Here is a 19,849-nt window from a genome sequence, read left to right as displayed (position 1 = left end):
AGTTTACACCGTACCTTCAAAATGGCTGCGCCCGATAAAAAGTTTGTGTTTTGATTTAAATTTCTATTTTCCTCGACTTTACAAATTTTCTGGCGTTATATTTTTAAAAAGATATTCATGCAAAATAATGTTACGTAATTCAATCACATGAATATGCTTATAATGAATGAATATAACGTTTCAGTAGTGTCAACAAACGAAAACGATACGTAAAGCACTTTAGTGTATGTGGGTGGGGTAATGGTAAAAAAAAAGAACAAACAAACAACACTGGCATCTGCATGACAGAAAAATTGTCATTTACAGAAAATGTGTGTAGCATCTGTGAAATGTGAAGTATTGATAGAATAAGGTTACAAGGATTTTTATTTTATGTGGGTAGCAGACTCTTGAAATTGTCAATTCAACACATAGTCTCATAGAGGAAATCACATGATGAATTTATAAAATAATGTGATGGTAAAACATGCTTGCCAACCCATAGTCTTTAAGCTTATAATACGTTGATCTGCCATTTATCTACAATTGTCTTGTCGTCGGTCCACTAGATTTTGTGCAAGGAAGTATCTCTCGGACAGATCCGTACCTCTAAGAATCAGCTGGTATGGATCAGTACTGCTAGACAAGCCTGTAAGGGATTGGCTAGGAGTAGGGACCTCTTTTTACCAGATATTGTGGGTTAACTTTGTTGTAAATTAGATATCAAGTAAGATTTTTAGCTATTGCCCTTGCATCGGCATTGCCATTTGTTAAAGTTTTTGATAACTTTCATGAAGTTAAATCTCTGTTACTATCAAAGCTATTGACTTGAAACTTAGTTAATAAAGAAAATAAACATATTCAGGTGAAAATATTTATTTACTATCAGAGATATTGACTTGAAACTTAAAATAGTTATTTACTATCACAGTCTACACCAGGAGAAACAATCCACATAACTCTGATTTGAATTTTGACAGATTTATGCCCCTTTTTAACTTAGAATTTTTATGTTAAAATTTTGGATAAAGTTTTTACTGGCAAAGCTCTAATTCAGAGGCAAACACTGAGAGAAGTTGAGCGCGCTGTCATCAGACAGCTCTTGTTATTATCAATATTCACCTTCGTAAGACTTGAATCTAAATGGTTCACAGATAACAGCATTCATTCTGTGTTTACACATTCACTTTTTTCCAAAAGGTAAATGACCGAAGAAATCCAAATAAATCATGCGAAATCAAATGGGCACCAGGGTTCTGCAGAGGCCGCGATATCATGGGAATCTCGCGTAAAATTTGTGAATGTCGCACTAAAATTGGTCTAGAAATGTCAGTTGTCACGTTACAAAAGTTTTGGGGACATATGTGCGTATGGGACAACCGGAACTTTTTATTTTTATTTAAATTTTATTTTTCTTGGGTTTAACGTCACACCGACACAACTATAGGTCATATGACGACTTTCCAGCTTTGTTGTTGGAGGAAGACCCCAGATGCCCCTCCGTGCATTATTTCAACAACACAAATCCAGATATAAACCCTGTATAACTAGGCTGTATATTAGTGGCACTAAAGAGTAGCCTTTTGTATGATCAAACATCTTAAAGTAATATATAATGTTCAGAGAGCTCTGTCATCTTTTTTCTGTATAAATTTACAGACTCGTTTATTTCTTATTTACAGGTATGGATTATTTATTCCAAGGAATGTAAAGAAAAAAACAGAAATCAAGGCCGCTAACATATTTGGTGATGATTCAGAGGAAATAGAACAGGTCAGTGAGCTCAAATTTATGTTATTTTCTGTACATTTTATATAAGAAGCTCTAAAACAGTAGGTTGGGTAGTATTCAGTAAGGGTTTTGTTTTCCATATCTTCATGGTCAGAGCGACGCATATATTCCAAACATTTACTGTTGCCATGGGTGGCCCGGTGGTCTAGCTTTAACACACTTCACTATCAATCCAGAGGTCTGGGATTTGAATCCCGGTCCAGGCATTGAAAATTTCTGAGATGCTCTAACTAAGAGGCCAGTATTGGTTCTTCCCAGGAAAGATGGCTTCGTGTGTATCAGTGCTATACACTGGGTACCTTAAAAAACCAAAAGGTCTTTTCGCAAAGAGTTAGGCTAAGTTAGCCAGACAGGCCTGTATCTGAAAGGGTTTCTCCCTCTCTGTTCTGGGGGCTTTGTCTCACTCTGTCCCTCTGGTCAGACCACGGTGACTCTATGTCTGTACTAGTAGAGGTTGAATTTGGCGCACTGAGTGGCTGCCTTTGCACTATGTAAAGTGTCTTTGAATGTGTTTATCATGAAAAGGGTGCTATATAAATCTGGTATAATAATAATAATATTAATTTGCTAATCCACTAGATATTGTACAGTGAATAATGTAAGCAGATAGAATGTCCAACTTAAGTATGTTAAGCTTATTTCAGTAAAGACTGTCTTAGTCATCATACATGTCTTATTAGCTCATCTGATTTTTTGAAAAAAAATGATGAGTTATTGTCATCACTTGAGCGGTTGTCGGCGTCGGCGTCGGCGTCTGCGTCGGCGTTGCCTGGTTAAGTTTTATGTTTAGGTCAGCTTTTCTCCTAAACTATCAAAGCTATTGCTTTGATCTTGGAATAGTTGTTCACCATCATAAGCTGACCCTGTATAGCAAGAAACATAACTCCATCTTGCTTTCTGCAAGATTTATGGCCCCTTTTGTACTTAGAAAATATCAGATTTCTTGGTTAAGTTTTATGTTTAGGTCAACTTTTCTCCTAAACTATCAAAGCTATTGCTTTGAAACTTGGAATACTTGTTCACCATCATAAGCAGACCCTGTACATCAAGAAACATAACTCCATCTTGCTTTTTGCAAGAATTATTGCCCCTTTTGGACTTAGAAAATCTGTTTTCTTGGTTAAATTTTATGTTTAGGTCAGCTTTTATCCTAAACTATCAAAGCTATTGCTTTAAAACTTGCAACACTTGTTCACCATCATAAGCTGACCCTGTACAGCAAGAAACATAACACCATCCTGCTTTTTGCAAGATTTATGGCCCCTTTTGTACTTAGAAAATATCAGATTTCTTGGTTAAGTTTTATGTTTAGGTCAACTTTTTCTCTTAAACCATCAAAGCTATTGCATTAAAACTTGCAACTCTTGTTCACCATCATAAGCTGACCCGGTACAGCAAGCAACATAACTCCATCCTGCATTTTGCAATAATTATTGCCCCTTTTGGACTTAGAAAAATCATTTTCTTGGTTGAATATTATGTTTAAGTCAACTTTTCTCATAAACTATCAAAGCTATTGCTTTAAAACTTGCAACAGTTTTTCACCATCATAAGTGGACACTGTACATCAAGAAACATAACTCTATCCTGCTTTTTGCAAGAATGATGGCCCTTTTTAGACTTAGAAAATCATGGGTAGGACAATATTTCTATTATACAAAAAAAATCAGATGAGCGTCAGCACCCGCAAGGCGGTGCTCTTGTTTTAATTTATTCTAGTATTTACTGTAAATGAGTGGTAAGTTTGCCTTCATATTATAGGCCATATTATGCTCAGTTGGGGTACTCCCAAATGGCATAGAGTATAACATCAGTAGTTAATGTATTTCTGTTAATTTGTTAAGCAATTATTTTCAATGTACATGTATTCAACATTTTTACACACTTTTTAGCTCACCTGTCACATAGTGACAGGGTGAGCTTTTGTGATCGCCCTTCGTCCGTCGTCCGTCCACAATTTCTTGTCTGCACGATAGTGGTTTCATTTATGATTTGATTTTAACCAAACTTCCACAAAACTTGTATCACCATAAGATCTCAGTTCCTTTCTTGAACTGGCCAGATCCCATTACAGGTTCCAGAGTTATGGCCCCTGAAAGAGCCAAAATTAGCTATTTTGACCTTGTCTGCACAATAGCAGCTTTATTTATAATTTGATTTTTACCAAACTGGCACACAACTTGTATCACCATATGATCTTGATTCCTTTCTTGAACTGGTCAGATTCCATTATGGGTTCCAGAGTTATGGCCCCTGAAAGGGCCAGAATTAGCTATTTTGACCTTGTCTGCACAGTAGCAGCTTCAATTATGATTTTATTTTAACCAAACTTGCACACAACTTGTATCACCATATGATCTTGATTCTTTTCTTGAACTGGCCAGATTCCATTATGGGTTCCAGAATGATGGCCCCTGAAAGGGCCAGAATTAGCTATTTTGACCTTGTCTGCACAATAGCAGCTTCATTTATGATTTGAATTTAATCAAACTTGCACAAAACTTGTGTCACCATAAGATCTAGGTTCCTTTCTTGAACCGGCCAGATCCCGTAATGAATTCCAGAGTAATTGCCCCTGAAAGGGCCAGAATTAGCTATTTTGACCTTGTCTGCGCAATAGCAGCTTCATTTATGATTTGATTTTAACCAAACTTGCACAAAACTTATATCACCACAAGATCTTGGTTCCTTTCTTGAACTGGCCAGATTCCTTCATGGGTTCCAGAGTTATGGCCCCTTAAAGGTCCAAAATTGGCTATTTTGGCTTTTGCAGCCATATAGAGACTTCATTTATGGTTTTATTTGATACAAACTTCCAAAATATCTTCAACAACAATAAATCTTGGATTCCATGACAAATCAGATCCATTCGTAAGTTCCAGAGTTATTTTATATCTGATTACCTCCCCTGATTGTAATCAAAATGGATTTATATCAGTAAGTACTTATAGGACTTATTTGAAATTTCATTATTGTCATTAGTTGGACTGAGTCAATGAGGGTAAATAACTGTGGACTGATTTTATGTCAAATTACCTCCCTTTATTTCAAATTAAAATGGGTATATCTCCGTAACTAATGAAGATACGGATCAGAAATTTCATTTTTGTCAACAGATTTATTTGGCAGATTCTTCTTATGTTAACTTACAATCATTTTTTTTTTTAATTACTTCCCATTAAATTTTACATTACTATAAATAGCTTGTTTTTAGTAACTTTTTTATTATTGGCTGTAGGGAAAAATTGAGACCACTTTTCTGTGGTACAACATGGATGGTATGTCCAATTTTTAGGTGTATTTTAACATATCTGTACCTTGTAAGAATTCTTTTTTCTTTTTGGTTTAATTTCATTCCTGTCCTTTGGACTTAGATATTTTTTCTGAGGACCTTCTTGTCCTCAAGTGCAATGATAACAGGTGAGCGATATAGGGCCATCATGGCCCTCTTGTTTTCTTTGTAGGTATCAGTAAAGCAAGGTGTTACATCAAAGTATGGGACAACCTCAAACAGCAAAAATGTCATTAAAAGACAGGTATGAATTTCAATCAGTTCAAACAAAAAGTCATTACATCTTGATATCATATCAGTTTAGGTGGCGTGACATATGGAAAGGAGTAACAGAAAAAGCAGTTAAGGTGTCATTCATATTGAACTATACTCATTCTTCAGAGATGTGGCATAGTCTGAGGATAAACTTCAGATTTATTTTTAGCTTGACCACTCCTACTCGACCAGGTGTTATCATTCTTTCAAGTCCACACATTGATTAAAGTTTTTATTATCCCCCGACGAAAGTCGGAGGGATATAGTTTTGGCGTTGTCCGTCCGTCCTTCCGTCCGTCTGTCCGTCCTTCCGTCCGTCCGTCCGTCCGGAGCCATATCTAGGAAATGGTTGGGAATATTTATTTAAAACTTCATAAACATGTTCACCACTATGAGTTCTTGCGGCCCGTCAAGTTTCAGTCAGATTGCCCAAGTAACACCAGAGTTATGGCCCTTAGAAGTTTCTAGTGTTAACTATATAGGGTACTATAAATATGGCAATTTCTGCATCATAACTTTTGATATATTTGACCTTGAACTATGAAACTTTAACAGAATTTAGAGCACTATAATGTGGTTGTGCACACACAATTTCGTATGGATTTCTTTTGTAACTGCAGAGTTATTGCCCTTTAATTGTCTAAAAATCCACATATTTGTACATAACAAACTTGCCATTTGGCAGAATTTCATTAAATTTCTTTCATTCTTTTCTGTGAACATTTATTATAAACATGCAAAGTTGCGCACCCACACCTGGTCGCCCACTTGCCTTGGTCACCCGGGGTGACCCCGGGGTCAAAATTGACCCCGCCCCAGGGGTCACTTGATTTTACATAGGAAAATCTTTAAAAATCTTCTTCTCAAAAACCAGAAGCCCTAGAGCTTAGATATTTGACTTGTAGCATTGCCTAGTGGACCTCTACTAAAGTTGTTCAAATCATGACCCCGGGGTCAAAATTGACCCCGCCCCATGGGTCACTTGATTTTACATAGGAAAATCTTCAAAAATTTTCTAAAAATAAACCAGAAGGCCTAGAGCTTAGGTATTTCACATGCAGCATTGCCTAGTAGACCTCTACAAAATTTGTTCAAATCATGACCCCAGGGTCAAAATTGACCCCGCCCCAGGGGTCACTTGATTTTACATAGGAAAATCTTCAAAAATTTTCTAAAAATAAACCAGAAGGCCTAGAGCTTAGATATTTCACCTGTAGCATTGCCTAGTGGACCTCTACAAAATTTTTTCAAATCTTGACCCCATTTATCTCAGTTATTATTAAATTTATTTGGGTCAAAATTGACCCTGCCCCAGGGGTCACTTGATTTTACATAGGAAAATCTTCAAAATTTTTCTAAAAATAAACCGGAAGGCCTAGATCTTAGGTATTTGACCTGTAGCATTGCCTAATAGACTTCTACAAAAAATTTTCAATCATGACCCCCCAGGGTCAAAATGACCCCGCCCCATGGGGTTACTTCATTGTACATAGAAAAATCTTCAAAATTTTCTAAAAATAAACCAGAAGGCCTAGAGCTTAGATATTTCACATGTAGTATTGCCTAGTGGACCTCTACAAAATTTGTTCAAATCATGAACCCTGGGGTCAAAATTGACCCCGCCCCAGGGGTCACTTGATTTTACTTTGGAAAATCATTAAAAAATTTCTTAAAATAAACCAGAAGGCCTAGAGCTTAGATATTTCACATGTAGCATTGCTTGTGGACCTCTACAAAATTTGTTCAAATCATGACCCCTGGGTCAAAATTGACCCCGCTCCAGGGGTCACTTGATTTTACATAGGAAAATCTTCAAAAAATTTCTAAAAATAAACTAGAAGGCCTAGATCTTAGATATTTGATTTGTAGCATTGCCTAGTAGACTTCTACAAAATTTGTTCAAATCATGACCCCCAGGGTCAAATTGACCCCGCCCCATGGGGTTACTTGATTGTACATAGAAAAATCTTCAAAATTTTCTAAAAATAAACCAGAAGGCCTAGAGCTTAGATATTTGACATGTAGCATTGCCTAGTGGACCTCTACCAAACTGGTTCAAATCTTGACCCCCCAGGGTCAAATTGACCCAGCCCCAGGGGTTACTTGATTGTACATAGGGAAATCTTCATAAATTTGCTAAAAATAAACCAGAAGGCCTAGATCTTACATATTTGATATGTAACATTTCCTAGTAGACTTCTACAAATTTTGTTCAAATCATGACCCCCGGGGTAAAATTCGCCCCGCCCCAGGGGTTACTTGATTGTACATCGGAAAATCTTCCAAAAAATTTCTAAAAATCATCAGTTTGACATTAGAAACATGTAGCTCATATTACTCTGGTGAGCGATCCAGGGTCATCATGACCCTCTTGTTTTTCATTTTTAATTTTCCATCAATATTTATAATCAACATGTGAAATTTTGTTTCCTCTCCCGTTCCCCCGCACCCCCACACCCTTAAAAAATAAATATATATACATATATATATTTCCATTCCTTTTTTTTTTTTTTTTTTTTAAATGTTCAAACCTTCAACATGTTAAGTTGTGACTGCACAAACCTTGCCCTCAGTCATGTTCAAGATATCTTACCAGTGTTCTCATAAGGACATCTGTTTTTTTAAGTTCAAATGTACATGTTAAACAACAACACCTGGTGCCAAACCACTCAAAGACAATATTTCGTTCCAGTTAAACTTCAAGCTCATATTTCAATTAACTGCATTTAAGTTTAAAAGCTAAGCTTATTACAGTAAGCATATCCCATTCAAAATAAATTCTTTAGTCAGGATCAAAGTATCATACATTTATTATGTACTCTTTAATTAAACATTTGTTTTCTGTTAAATTGATTTTGACAAATGAAATTATTTGCTTCTTATTAACATCCTTAACTTTTTGCCGGATATATTTTTTTTGCCATTCCTCACCACAAACCCTTTCGGCGGGGGATACCAATTCATCGAATTTGCTTGTTCACTTTCATTTTATGAACTTTCTCTTTATCACTGTAATTACTTGATGAATTTGCTTCAAACTTCAAATAGTTATTCCTCAACATCACCCACATCATATGGCACAAAGATCTTAATTCTCACACCAATACTTTTATGAATTTTTCCCCTTTTTTCTTTTAATAGAATTTTTTTAGGTTAAAGTTTGTGCACTTTCACAGTATCTCAGTTATTATTAAATTTATATGGGTCAAACTTAAAGTAGTTGTTCTACATCATTAGCCACAATGACATTGTGTGACACATCGTGCATTACTCTTGCAGAGATTTTCAATGAATTATGTCAGCACTGGTTGCAAAGGCAGAATCATTTACCGCCAACAGGCTCAAGGTTAAATATAGATAAATCTCTATCATGATAGAGCCCCAGTGTGTTTGAGTATGACAGTGTTCATTACTATTATTTCTAATTTCAGACCCAGCTAGACATAGATAAAGCTCTGGCAGAAGACCCCAGTGTGTTTGAGTATGACAGTATTCACTACTATTATTTCAGACCAAGCTAGACATAGATAAAGCCCTGGCAGAAGACCCCAGTGTGTTTGAGTATGACAGTATTCATTGCTATTATTTCAGACCCAGTTGGACATTGATAAAGCCCTGGCAGAAGACCCCAGTGTGTTTGAGTATGACAGTGTATATGATCAAATGGCAGGGAAGAAAGAGGAGAAATCTAAAGCAAAGAAGGTTATCGATAACAAGGTAAAATTTTAATACAATCTATAAAAAGATCCTTTGGAAGCATGGAACAGAATCAAGCAAAATAAAAGCAGACTCAGTTTCTTTGAATGCATGTACAGCGACTGATCTGTCCATCCGTTTCTCTGTCCATCTTTATGAATGAGATTTTACTGTCTTGCCTACAGCCCACATTAATGACCGGATTTAGTTCATACTCGGAACAATCTGTGGCAAGACCTCAGGTTGACTGAAATATAGATGACTTTGAAGCTCATATACTTCACTTTCAAATTTAAAACCTTATATTAAACAAGAGCTGTCACTATTGGTGACGAATGCCCCCCAAGCATTCCCAAGAATGATGCAGCTGTATGCGTAAAAAATCACACATCATTTCGTGACCTTGACCGAAGAGAGAGACATTCTCGATATGATTAACATTTATTTAAAATTATTTTCAAATCCCCTGATAAATGGCAGATATATGAACCAGACAAGAAAAACCTTTGACTTGTCAGTGTGACCTTGACTTTGGAGCTAGGGGACATCTCATCTCATTATAGGGAACATTTATGCCAAGTAATTTCAAAATCCCTTCATCGATGTCAGAGTTGTGGACTGTACAAGCAACAGACCCTGTTAACGTTTTACCTCTAATTGTGACCTTGACCTTAGAGCTATGGGTCTGCATCTTGCGCAAGACATGTCGTCTCATTATGAAGAACATTTATGCCAAGTAATTTCAAAATCCCTTGATGAATGGCAGACTTATGGACCAGACACGAAACAGACCCTGTTAACCTTTGACTTCTAAGTGTGACCTTGACCTTGGAGGTAGGGGTCTGGATCTTGCGCTTGAGACGTCGTCTCATTATGGTAAACAAATGATTTTGTGTTTTGAAAAAACAGCTCCTTATTTATATCCCTTATGATGTGGAATCCATCTTGATAACATTTGCTATCCAGGCAGTCAAGAAATTTTCTCTAGTAATTGTAAATCACATTTTATTCAAAATTTGTATCTGTTGTCATAGCCCACCAGCTTAGCTCAGTAGGGAAAGGGCAGATCTACAAGGGTCATGAGGTTGATCACTGCGTGAGGTGTATGTTCTCCATTAGGATTTGTTAAAAAACATTGTGTCGCAAGTCATTTTGTCCTCCACCTCTGATTCGTGTGGAGAAGTTAGAAGTTACTTACAGAGAGCAGCTTGGTACTGATACAGAATCCAGGAACACTGTCTAGGTTTACTGCCTGGCGTAACATAACTGAACTAATATTGAAAATGCTTAACCCAAAACAGATCCAAACAAATCATAATTGAGCCGTGCCATGAGAAAACCAACATAGTGAGTTTGCGACCAGCATGGATCCATACCAGACTGCGCGGATCAGGATCCATGCTGTTCGCTAACAGTTTCTCTAATTACTATAGGCTTTGAAAGTGAACAGCATGGAGCCTGACCAGACTGCACGGATGTGCAGGCTGGTCTGGATCCATGCTGGTTGCAAATCCACTATGTTGGTTTTCTCATGGTGCGGCTCAATTATAGTCATTGTAAAGAAGAGTTGGATAGTCAGTAGGTTTCAACTTCCTTATTCCACTCTGATAGTAGTAAAATTGTAAGAAATGTTATGCATCTAGTATCAATCTTGCTAATTTTGTACTGTCTTAATGTGTGTCCATTAGTATTAAGAAATTTAGGTTAATAAAAGTTTGCATAATTCTGTTTTTAGAGTACGTATTGTATTCAGAGTTTATTGTGAAGCAAAGAATTTTTGTGTTTTGAAAAAACAGCTCCTTATTTATATCCCTTATGATGTGGAATCCATCTTGATAACATTTGCTATCCAGGCAGTCAAGAAATTTTCTCTAGTAATTGTAAATCACATTTTATTCAAAATTTGTATCTGTTGTCATAGCCCACCAGCTTAGCTCAGTAGGGAAAGGGCAGATCTACAAGGGTCATGAGGTTGATCACTGCGTGAGGTGTATGTTCTCCATTAGGATTTGTTAAAAAACATTGTGTCGCAAGTCATTTTGTCCTCCACCTCTGATTCGTGTGGAGAAGTTAGAAGTTACTTGCAGAGAGCAGCTTGGTACTGATACAGAATCCAGGAACACTGACTAGGTTTACTGCCTGGCGTAACATAACTGAACTAATATTGAAAATGCTTAACCCAAAACAGATCCAAACAAATCATAATTGAGCCGTGCCATGAGAAAACCAACATAGTGAGTTTGCGACCAGCATGGATCCATACCAGACTGCGCGGATCAGGATCCATGCTGTTCGCTAACAGTTTCTCTAATTACTATAGGCTTTGAAAGTGAACAGCATGGAGCCTGACCAGACTGCACGGATGTGCAGGCTGGTCTGGATCCATGCTGGTTGCAAATCCACTATGTTGGTTTTCTCATGGTGCGGCTCAATTATAGTCATTGTAAAGAAGAGTTGGATAGTCAGTAGGTTTCAACTTCCTTATTCCACTCTGATAGTAGTAAAATTGTAAGAAATGTTATGCATCTAGTATCAATCTTGCTAATTTTGTACTGTCTTAATGTGTGTCCATTAGTATTAAGAAATTTAGGTTAATAAAAGTTTGCATAATTCTGTTTTTAGAGTACGTATTGTATTCAGAGTTTATTGTGAAGCAAAGAATTTTCTTTTTATCTTTTTTTTCTTTTTTATCCCTGTATAAAGTAAAATAATGGCATGATTAAAAGGGGTAAATTAATTTGTCAGTAAATTTTGCTTCTGTTCAGATAAGTAGAAACTGGATGCCTTATTTTCTAGCCACGCTACATAGAGCAGCTACTTGTAGCCAGTGAGAAGAGAAAGAAAGATGAGGAGAGAAGACAGGAGAGAAAGATACAGAAGGAACGGGAGGCCGAGGGAGAAGAGTTTGCCGATAAAGAGGTGTTTGTCACCTCGGCATACAAGAAGAAGATGGAGGAACGTCAGGCAGAGGAAGAGAGGGAAAGACGAGAAGCTGAGTTAGAAGGTTTGTCCACATTGTATTATAGTGAATATTTGTTTGAATTTATATACAGTCATCACTTGTAACCCATATGGGGGACTCCTTCAGAAGACTGCTACATGTAGTAATTTTCAGTGGAGGATAGTGAAAGAGACAGAAGATGCTCCAAATTCAAAAATGCCAACCTGCTTAGCTCAGTAGTGAGAGCACAGATCTACGGGTTTCGGGTTCATGAGTTTGCTGGGCTAGGTGTATGTTCTCTGTGACAATTTGATAAAAGACATTGTGTTTGAAATCATTTGTCCTCCACCTCTGATTCATGTGGGGAAGTTGGCAGTTACTTACTGAGAACAGGTTTGTACTGGTACAGAGTCCAGGAACACTGGTTAGGTTAACTGTCCGCCGTTACATAACTGAAATACTGTTGAAAATCGGCATTAAAAAGAAAACAACCAAACATTCAAGTCCAGAAGCTTCCCAGGTTCTTTAGCATGCCAGGTTTAAATCACCCATATATGGGACCTTTGTCTAAATGTTAGATATTTTTCAAGTTGAAGGAATGGGGATTGAGCTCAAGATGCCTGGTTTTGTAGTCAGACAGTGTTACAACTGGACCACAACCAAGTTATCATTTGTTCTTCATGCAAAATGCAGCTGTAGTCTTGATAAAGTTAACCCAGCTACAATGAAATCATTAATATTTGTGGGGAATTAGTGGTTTTATAAATCCCCATAAATACACATGATTCCCATTTTTAGCTCACATGTCACATAGTGACAAGGTGAGCTTTTGTGATCGCGCAGCGTCCGGCGTCCATGCGTCCGCCCGTCCGTGCGTGCGTAAACTTTTGCTTGTGACCACTCTAGAGGTCACATTTTTCATTGGATCATTGATTCCCATTTTTAGCTAATGTCACATAGTGGACAAGGTGAGTGTGATAAGGTCCGCGTCCATGGAACGCCCGTCCGTGCGTGCGTAAACTTTTGCTTGTGACCACTCTAGAGGTCACATTTTTCATTGGATCTTTATGAAAATTGGTGAGAATATTCATCTTGATGATATCTAGGTCAAGTTCGAAACTGGGTCACATGCGGTCAAAAACTAGGTCAGTAGGTCAAATAATAGAAAATCCTTGTGACCTCTCTAGAGGCCATATTTTTCAATGGATCTTCATGAAAATTGGTCAGAATGTTCACCTTGATAATATCTAGGTCAAGTTCAAAACTGGGTCAGCTGCATGCAAAAACTAGGTCAGTAGGTCAAATAATAGAAAATCCTTGTGACCTCTCTAGAGGTCATATTTTTCATGGGATCTTCATGAAAATTGGTTAGAATGTTCATCTTGATGATGTCTAGGTCAAGTTTGAAACTGGGTCACGTCCGATCCAAAACTAGGTCAGTAGGTCAAATAATAGAAAAACCTTGTGACCTCTGTAGAGGCCATATTTTTCATGGGATCTGCATGAAAATTGGTCAGAATGTTCATCTTGATGATATCTAGGTCAAGTTCGAAACTGGGTCAACTGCGGTCCAAAACTAGGTCAGTAGATCTAAAAATAGAAAATCCTTGTGACCTCCCTAGAGGCCATATTTTTCAATGGATCTTCATGAAAATTGGTCAGAATGTTCACCTTGATAATATCTAAGTCAAGTTTGAAACTGGGTCACGTGCGGTCCAAAACTAGGTCATTAGGTCAGATAATAGAAAAACCTTGTGACCTCTGTAGAGGTCATATTTTTCATGGGATCTGCATGAAAATTGGTCAGAATGTTCATCTTGATGATATCTAGATCTACTTCGACACTGGGTTACATGCGATCAAAAACTAGGTCAGTTGGTCAGATAATAGAAAAACCTTGTGACCTCTGTAGAGGCCATATTTTTCATGGGATCTGCATGAAAGTTGGTCTGAGTGTTCATCTTGATGATATCTAGATCAAGTTTGAAACCGGGTCAACTGCGGTCAAAAACTAGGTCACTAGGTCTAAACATAGAAAAACCTTGTGACCTCTCTAGAGGCCATATTTTTCAATGGATTTTCATGAAAATTGGTGAGAATGTTCACCTTGATGATATCTAGGTCAAGTTCAGAACTAGGTCACATGAGCTCTAAAACTAGGTCACTATGTCAAATAATAGAAAAAACGACGTCATACTCAGTTCATGTGGGGACAGGATAGCGATTCAGGACCATCATGGTCCTCTTGTATATTTAAATCCACTCATATTCCCATGAAATAGCCATTTTGGGCAAAACCATGAACTTTTCTGCCTATAAAATTGAAAGATTTTACACTAAAGGATTATGGAGAATCTTATCTACTTACCAAGAGTTTGATGTCAAGTTTAAGGACACTAGCACGAGTAGAGGGGTAACCTGCTTTAACATGATTTTTCTCCACATTTCTTAAGAATAAACATGATGTGTAGCATACCAAAATGAAAATGAAAGATTGAACTATACCATGGTACTATTTTAATAGCATTTTATGCATCATGATTCTTTAAAGGTAAACAAAATATGTAAAAGTCAATTGTTATCTTCAAACAGGTTCAAATCTCTCATCGTTACTTCAAATGAGCCAAAATTTTGTGTGCAATATGGGAGGCCAATAAACAACTACTTTAAAAGTGAATCACAAATTTTCCCTATTAAATTGTCAGAAAAAAAGTTACAGACAAATCAATTATTTTGGGTATCTGTTTCCTTCTCCAATAAATTAAAAGTGATATAATTCAAGAATGGGTTCATTTATAAAAAATCTGTGATACACTTTTATAGAACACCCTTCAAAAGAACAGACTGCCAATTTTAATGCAATTTCCTTCATAAATAAAGGAGTTGAATCACAAACACTCCACTAAGTTGTGAATTTCTATTTCGAAAAAAAGAAGAAAATGTATTATATGAATTAAATCCTTAGGCCCCACCTTCATCAAAGCATGAACTTCCCTTATTTTTCTGCCAGCAAACCAGACTATTTCATTGTACAAATTCATGTAATAATTGGTCGACAGTTTATTCATTATTCACACTTACTAACAAATATTTACGCCTCCAGACCAAGACAGCCAGTCAGAATCCGTTATATTTACCTGGTGAAAATCAGCCATTTAATTCTGGGTTACATCAAGGCAATAAAACTCCCATTAACGCTCCCTACAGAGCCTTGGGTGACCCCAGTATCCTCAAACTTAAAAGGAAATTACTAACACATGAATAATTTTATAGCTCATCTGTTTCTATTAAGAATGTGCTATTGTAAACATAATCAAAGGGTTACTGTTTATTCTAAAAAATCATCAGATAAAGATGTTATATTTGAACATTTAAATCCATTTTTTTGCCATGTGATAGAAGACCAGGTCTCATGGGTTGAATTCAACTAAAAACAAAAAACTGCAAAAAAGTCATTTTACTCCTGCCTAGTGTCCTTAAAACTGGTTTTTAGTTAAGTTCTGATACACTTATGATTTCTTGACTCTTTGAAATTTTTTAATAAACATGATAAATTTGCTTCAAACTTACATGGTTTATAAATCTCACACCAGTATTATGCTCCTTGATACACAGAATTTGATGTAGAAGTTTAGATGCTTTCTTTCTAATTAGAAAAACTTTCTCCCTCGACTTGATATGTATAAAACCAAAATTATCATTATAATATTTAAAAAATACTGAAAACCCATGATATGAAATATTTCAATTGAAAATTTAATAAATCTATGAATTTTTCAGCAAAACAGGATGTCACAAAGCAAAGTGATTTGACAGGATTCTATAGATATCTGTTACATGAGAAGACCAAAGATGTCAGTAAAACTGAGGATGACAGGTGCGGTTTTGTCTTTGTCTTTTGTCTTTTTGTTTCGAAAAAAAGTTGGAGTGACCATAGTTGATCTTTAGCACCCTTGGTTGGGTATCTTTCCAGTATGCTCTAATCAGTTACGCTTTTTGGGGTCATCATAGCAAAAAATAGAAATGGACTGTTTAATGGACGTTCTCCAAACTTGCTCAGAAGCAAGGTTAAGAGATCAAAGTCCGCCTTAGGTGAGCCACTTAGACCTTCTTGTTATCATGTGTAGAACTTCAAGAATGGTCTTCAAGTTTAGGAATCTGAAGATTTTTAATGGGACTACCCTGCATATTTTAGCCGAAAAATAATTCCTGTTAAAAAACATACAATTTTGATAGAGTATCTTCTATTGAAACCAGCCATTCAGGGCCATAGAATTGGAGAAAAAATGCAGCTTTGAATCCATATGTTGCTGAATCCATGTAAATATGTTTTAGTATTCATAAAAGTAACATCCACACATATTTTTTTAATATTTTTTTTTTTTTGAAAATATTTAGTAATAAATTTACAATACAGTTTTCCAGTGAAATATTCAGTTTTGTAGACAGATCTGAGATAATTCCAAATATCTTTAAATTTTCTGTCAAACCTCCTACTACTTCCCTAAAGACCTGTAAACTGATGTGGAACTTGCAAAATAAAAAAGAAATCCACTTCAAGAGAGGATAAAAAACCTTGAAGTGAGGATACTGAGATTTTTGCAGTGACAACCTGCAAAATGAATATTTTTGTAAACATTTTTACACAATTTTCTTTTTCACTTTTATCAAAGGTTTATATCATTTTCGTTCATTTGTGACTTCGATTTTGGTTTCACTCCATCAAACATGGTCAGAAACAAGGTCAAAAGGTTTTACACTTGCTTACGATGTTGTGATTATGCCATAAGCTGTCAGCTAAGTATTATGGTCGGACATGCACTTTACCACTTCCTTAGCACTGCCATTAGAAATTGTTAACAGTTAATTTTAATAGACAGTGAATGATGTAAGTTACACTTTTTTATTTATATTTCAGTGAAGAGAAAGTTAAGGTAAAAAAGGAACCAAAATCTTCGTCTTCATCAGCAGACTCGGACAGTGACCTTGAACAAAGGTCAAAAACTGCAAAATCATCAAGATCACATGACAAGCATAGGTCAAGGTCACCTGATCATAAAAAGAAACATTACCGGAAAAGAAAGGAAAGTGATAGTAGTGACAGCAGTGTTGAAAATGACAATAGAAAAGACAAAGATATGTCAACTTCAAGTGACAGAAAAGGGTCCAAATCAGATGGCAGGGACAAAAGTGAAAAGGATTTACGCAATAAAGACAGAACCAATGATATAAGAAAAAGAGATGAAAAACATAGGAAAAGGTCAAGGTCAAGGGAAAGAAGAGAAGAAAACCGCAAGTCACCAGAGAGAAGAAGACATAGGTCAAGGTCAAGGGAAAGAAAGAAACCAAGGTCAAGATCAAGAGAGAGGTCAAAACAAAGGTCAAAGTCAAGAGAACGACATAGAGATAAACGTTCAGACAGAAGCGATTCAGACAAAGGAAAAGAAAGATCTCAACATGAACATGACAAAAATTTGTCTAGATCTGGAAGGGATAAAGTGAGAGACAGGATTGATAATAGTGATGGTGACCTTAAAAAGTCTGGAAATCCAAAGCCTGATATATCTAATGAGGAACCAAAATCTAAATATGCTAGAAAGACAACTGATGGCCAAGTGAACGATGCAAGAGCCAGGTACTTGGCGAGAAAACTTGCACAAGAAAGAGCTTATCAGGCTGCTTCGAATGATGACACATGAAATTATATGTTGATGACACATAAATCTATATCCTGAAAATTCTGAAATGCGATTTATTTATTTGAATTTCATTTAAATGTGTGTGAAGAAAGGATGATGGAAATGGTTGAATTACATTGAAAGATTTGTGAATGAATTTCATTGTTATGTATTTGAAATATTTTTACCATTGGTTGTAGTGTTAATTTACCTAGATTTTCCCATTGTTTTTTTGTACTTGAGAACATTTTTACTCCAACCCTGACAATATTGGATAAAAAGATTATATTGGGTTGCTCATGGCCTTTAGACAGGCCTTTGGTCTTTCACTACTTTGTCTCCAGTCAGTTACTAGAGAATGCTTGGACCTATGGCTGTCATGTATCAGTACAATAAATGTCAGGTCACAATGCATTTGAAAATAGTTTCTGATTAGTAACTGAATATTGCTTGAGCCTACAGCCTTCAGCCTTCGTAAAATAAATTTCTGTGGCCAATAGATCACTCATGTTGATTTTAGGGTTATTAGGATAAAGGTCAAGATTGCAGCATACTGGGGACTAAAATTTCTCACAGTAGTAACTCTGGCAGGCCTTCATGAAAAGTATATGTGTTATACTTTTAGGTCATATATGACGTTACCACTGGGCACATGATTCTATATAAGGAAACACTAATATAATGTCAAATGTCCAGATGCCTTTATTACAGGAATTAATTTCATTCAGTTGTATAAAATATGCTTCTTTCAGTATTATCTTTTGTCTCTTCTGAACTTCTCAGAAAATCAGGAGTAGAATGTAGATAGTTTTTGCTAGAGGTACATATTACATGTATAAGTTTAAAAAATGGTTACATGTGAAGGGTTTTAAATAGATATGATCAGCTTTCACAACTGAAGTCTTTAAATGCCATGAATTGGCTGTAAAAAGCTGTCAGTATTTGTACTTCTTTGTTGTTACCGCAAATTGACCTTTTGTAACATGGAACTCGTTCAGTGTTATTTCAGAATAAGAGCTGCTGAACTTTTGTTTACCTCTGACACACAGACTAAAGCTTAGTCGTGAGTTTTATTTTCACAGGCCTGACACAAATGCTGAATGGTTAAGGTCGTTGCTTTCGAATCACATGCCCCGCACTTCTGTGAGTTCGAAACCTAATTTGGGGTGTCAAGTTATCCAGCTGTCTCACGGGAGGTCGTTGGTTCTACCTAGGTACCCACGCAAGCCTGAAACAATGCTTGGAGGGGCACATGGGTCTTTCGCCATCATGAAAGCATGAAAGGTCCCCATTTGACCTAAATTGTGTCGTCTCAACTCAAAATCAGATTGTAATAGATTTGATTATGGACCTCCTTTAAATGTCTTAAAGCAAACAATAAATGATTTCAAGTATGCATGTCTTTGTGTGTTTATAGGGGTTAATTGCAATTAATGATAGATTTTCTTTGATGTTTTATCCAACTCTTACTTTATTATAAAATGAGCTTTATTCAGAAAATGTTGCATTGGAACGTCAGAAAACCCAAAATTTCACTTTGACCATTAAAATTACGGTTACGAAATTTCTCTGCGAGATTGTCAGTTTCAACAGTTTTGTATAAAGCTAAACGATTTTTAGCAATACTTTTTTTAGCTCACTAGAGCATGAAGTGCTCAAGGTGAGCTACTGTGACCAGTCATTGTCCGTTGTCATGCGTCGTCCGTTGTCCGTCAACATTTGCCTTGTTAACACTCTAGAGACCACAGTTATGACCCAATCTTTATGAAACTTGGTCAGAATATTTGTCTTGATGATCTCTAGGTTAAGTTCGAAACTGGGTCATGAGGCCAGAATAAAGGAAAATCTTAACACTCTAGTCTGTAAAGGCCACATTGATGACCCTATCTTCTTGAAACTTTGTCAGAATGTTTATCTTGATGATCTTTAGGCCAAGTTTGAATCTGGGTTATGTGGGGTCAAAAACTAGGTCGCCTGGTCAAATCAAAGGAAAAGCTTGTTAACACTTCAGAGGCCACATTTATGACCCTATCTTCATGAAACATGATCAGAATGTTTATTTTGATGATCTTTAGGCCAAGATCGAATTGGGTCATGTGAGATCATAAACTAGGTCATTAGGCCAGATCAAAGGAAAAGCTTGTTAACACTCTAAGAGACCACATTTTAAGTTTGAAACTCATGAGAATTGGTCAGAATGTTTGTCTTGATCAACTC

General features: G+C 36.4%; 1 protein-coding gene across 1 annotated transcript; it reads left to right on the top strand.

Moving 5' to 3' along the window:
• On the top strand, positions 1-19,026 carry LOC123537238 (nuclear speckle splicing regulatory protein 1-like). The gene is made up of 7 exons (XM_045320889.2): positions 1-41; positions 1,662-1,752; positions 5,235-5,306; positions 8,909-9,034; positions 11,810-12,017; positions 15,735-15,831; positions 16,873-19,026. The coding sequence occupies exons 1-7, from the start codon at positions 22-24 to the stop codon at positions 17,651-17,653; spliced, it is 1,395 nt and encodes a 464-aa protein (XP_045176824.2). The 5' UTR covers positions 1-21; the 3' UTR covers positions 17,654-19,026.
• Positions 19,027-19,849: the final 823 nt, after the last annotated feature.

The sequence above is a fragment of the Mercenaria mercenaria genome, chromosome 17 (assembly GCF_021730395.1).
Source record: "Mercenaria mercenaria strain notata chromosome 17, MADL_Memer_1, whole genome shotgun sequence".
Lineage (NCBI taxonomy): Eukaryota > Metazoa > Mollusca > Bivalvia > Venerida > Veneridae > Mercenaria > Mercenaria mercenaria.
The sequence above is the reverse complement of the archived record's forward strand: the minus strand, read 5'-3'. Positions and strand labels throughout refer to the sequence as shown.

Bases quoted from the DNA above. Each gene is read 5' to 3' on its own strand.
- LOC123537238 (XM_045320889.2), top strand. From the start codon at position 22: ATGGCTGCGCCCGATAAAAA. The intron at 42-1,661 runs GTTTGTGTTTTG...TCTTATTTACAG, and splicing joins ATGGCTGCGCCCGATAAAAA to GTATGGATTATTTATTCCAA. The intron at 1,753-5,234 runs GTCAGTGAGCTC...TTTTCTTTGTAG, and splicing joins ATTCAGAGGAAATAGAACAG to GTATCAGTAAAGCAAGGTGT.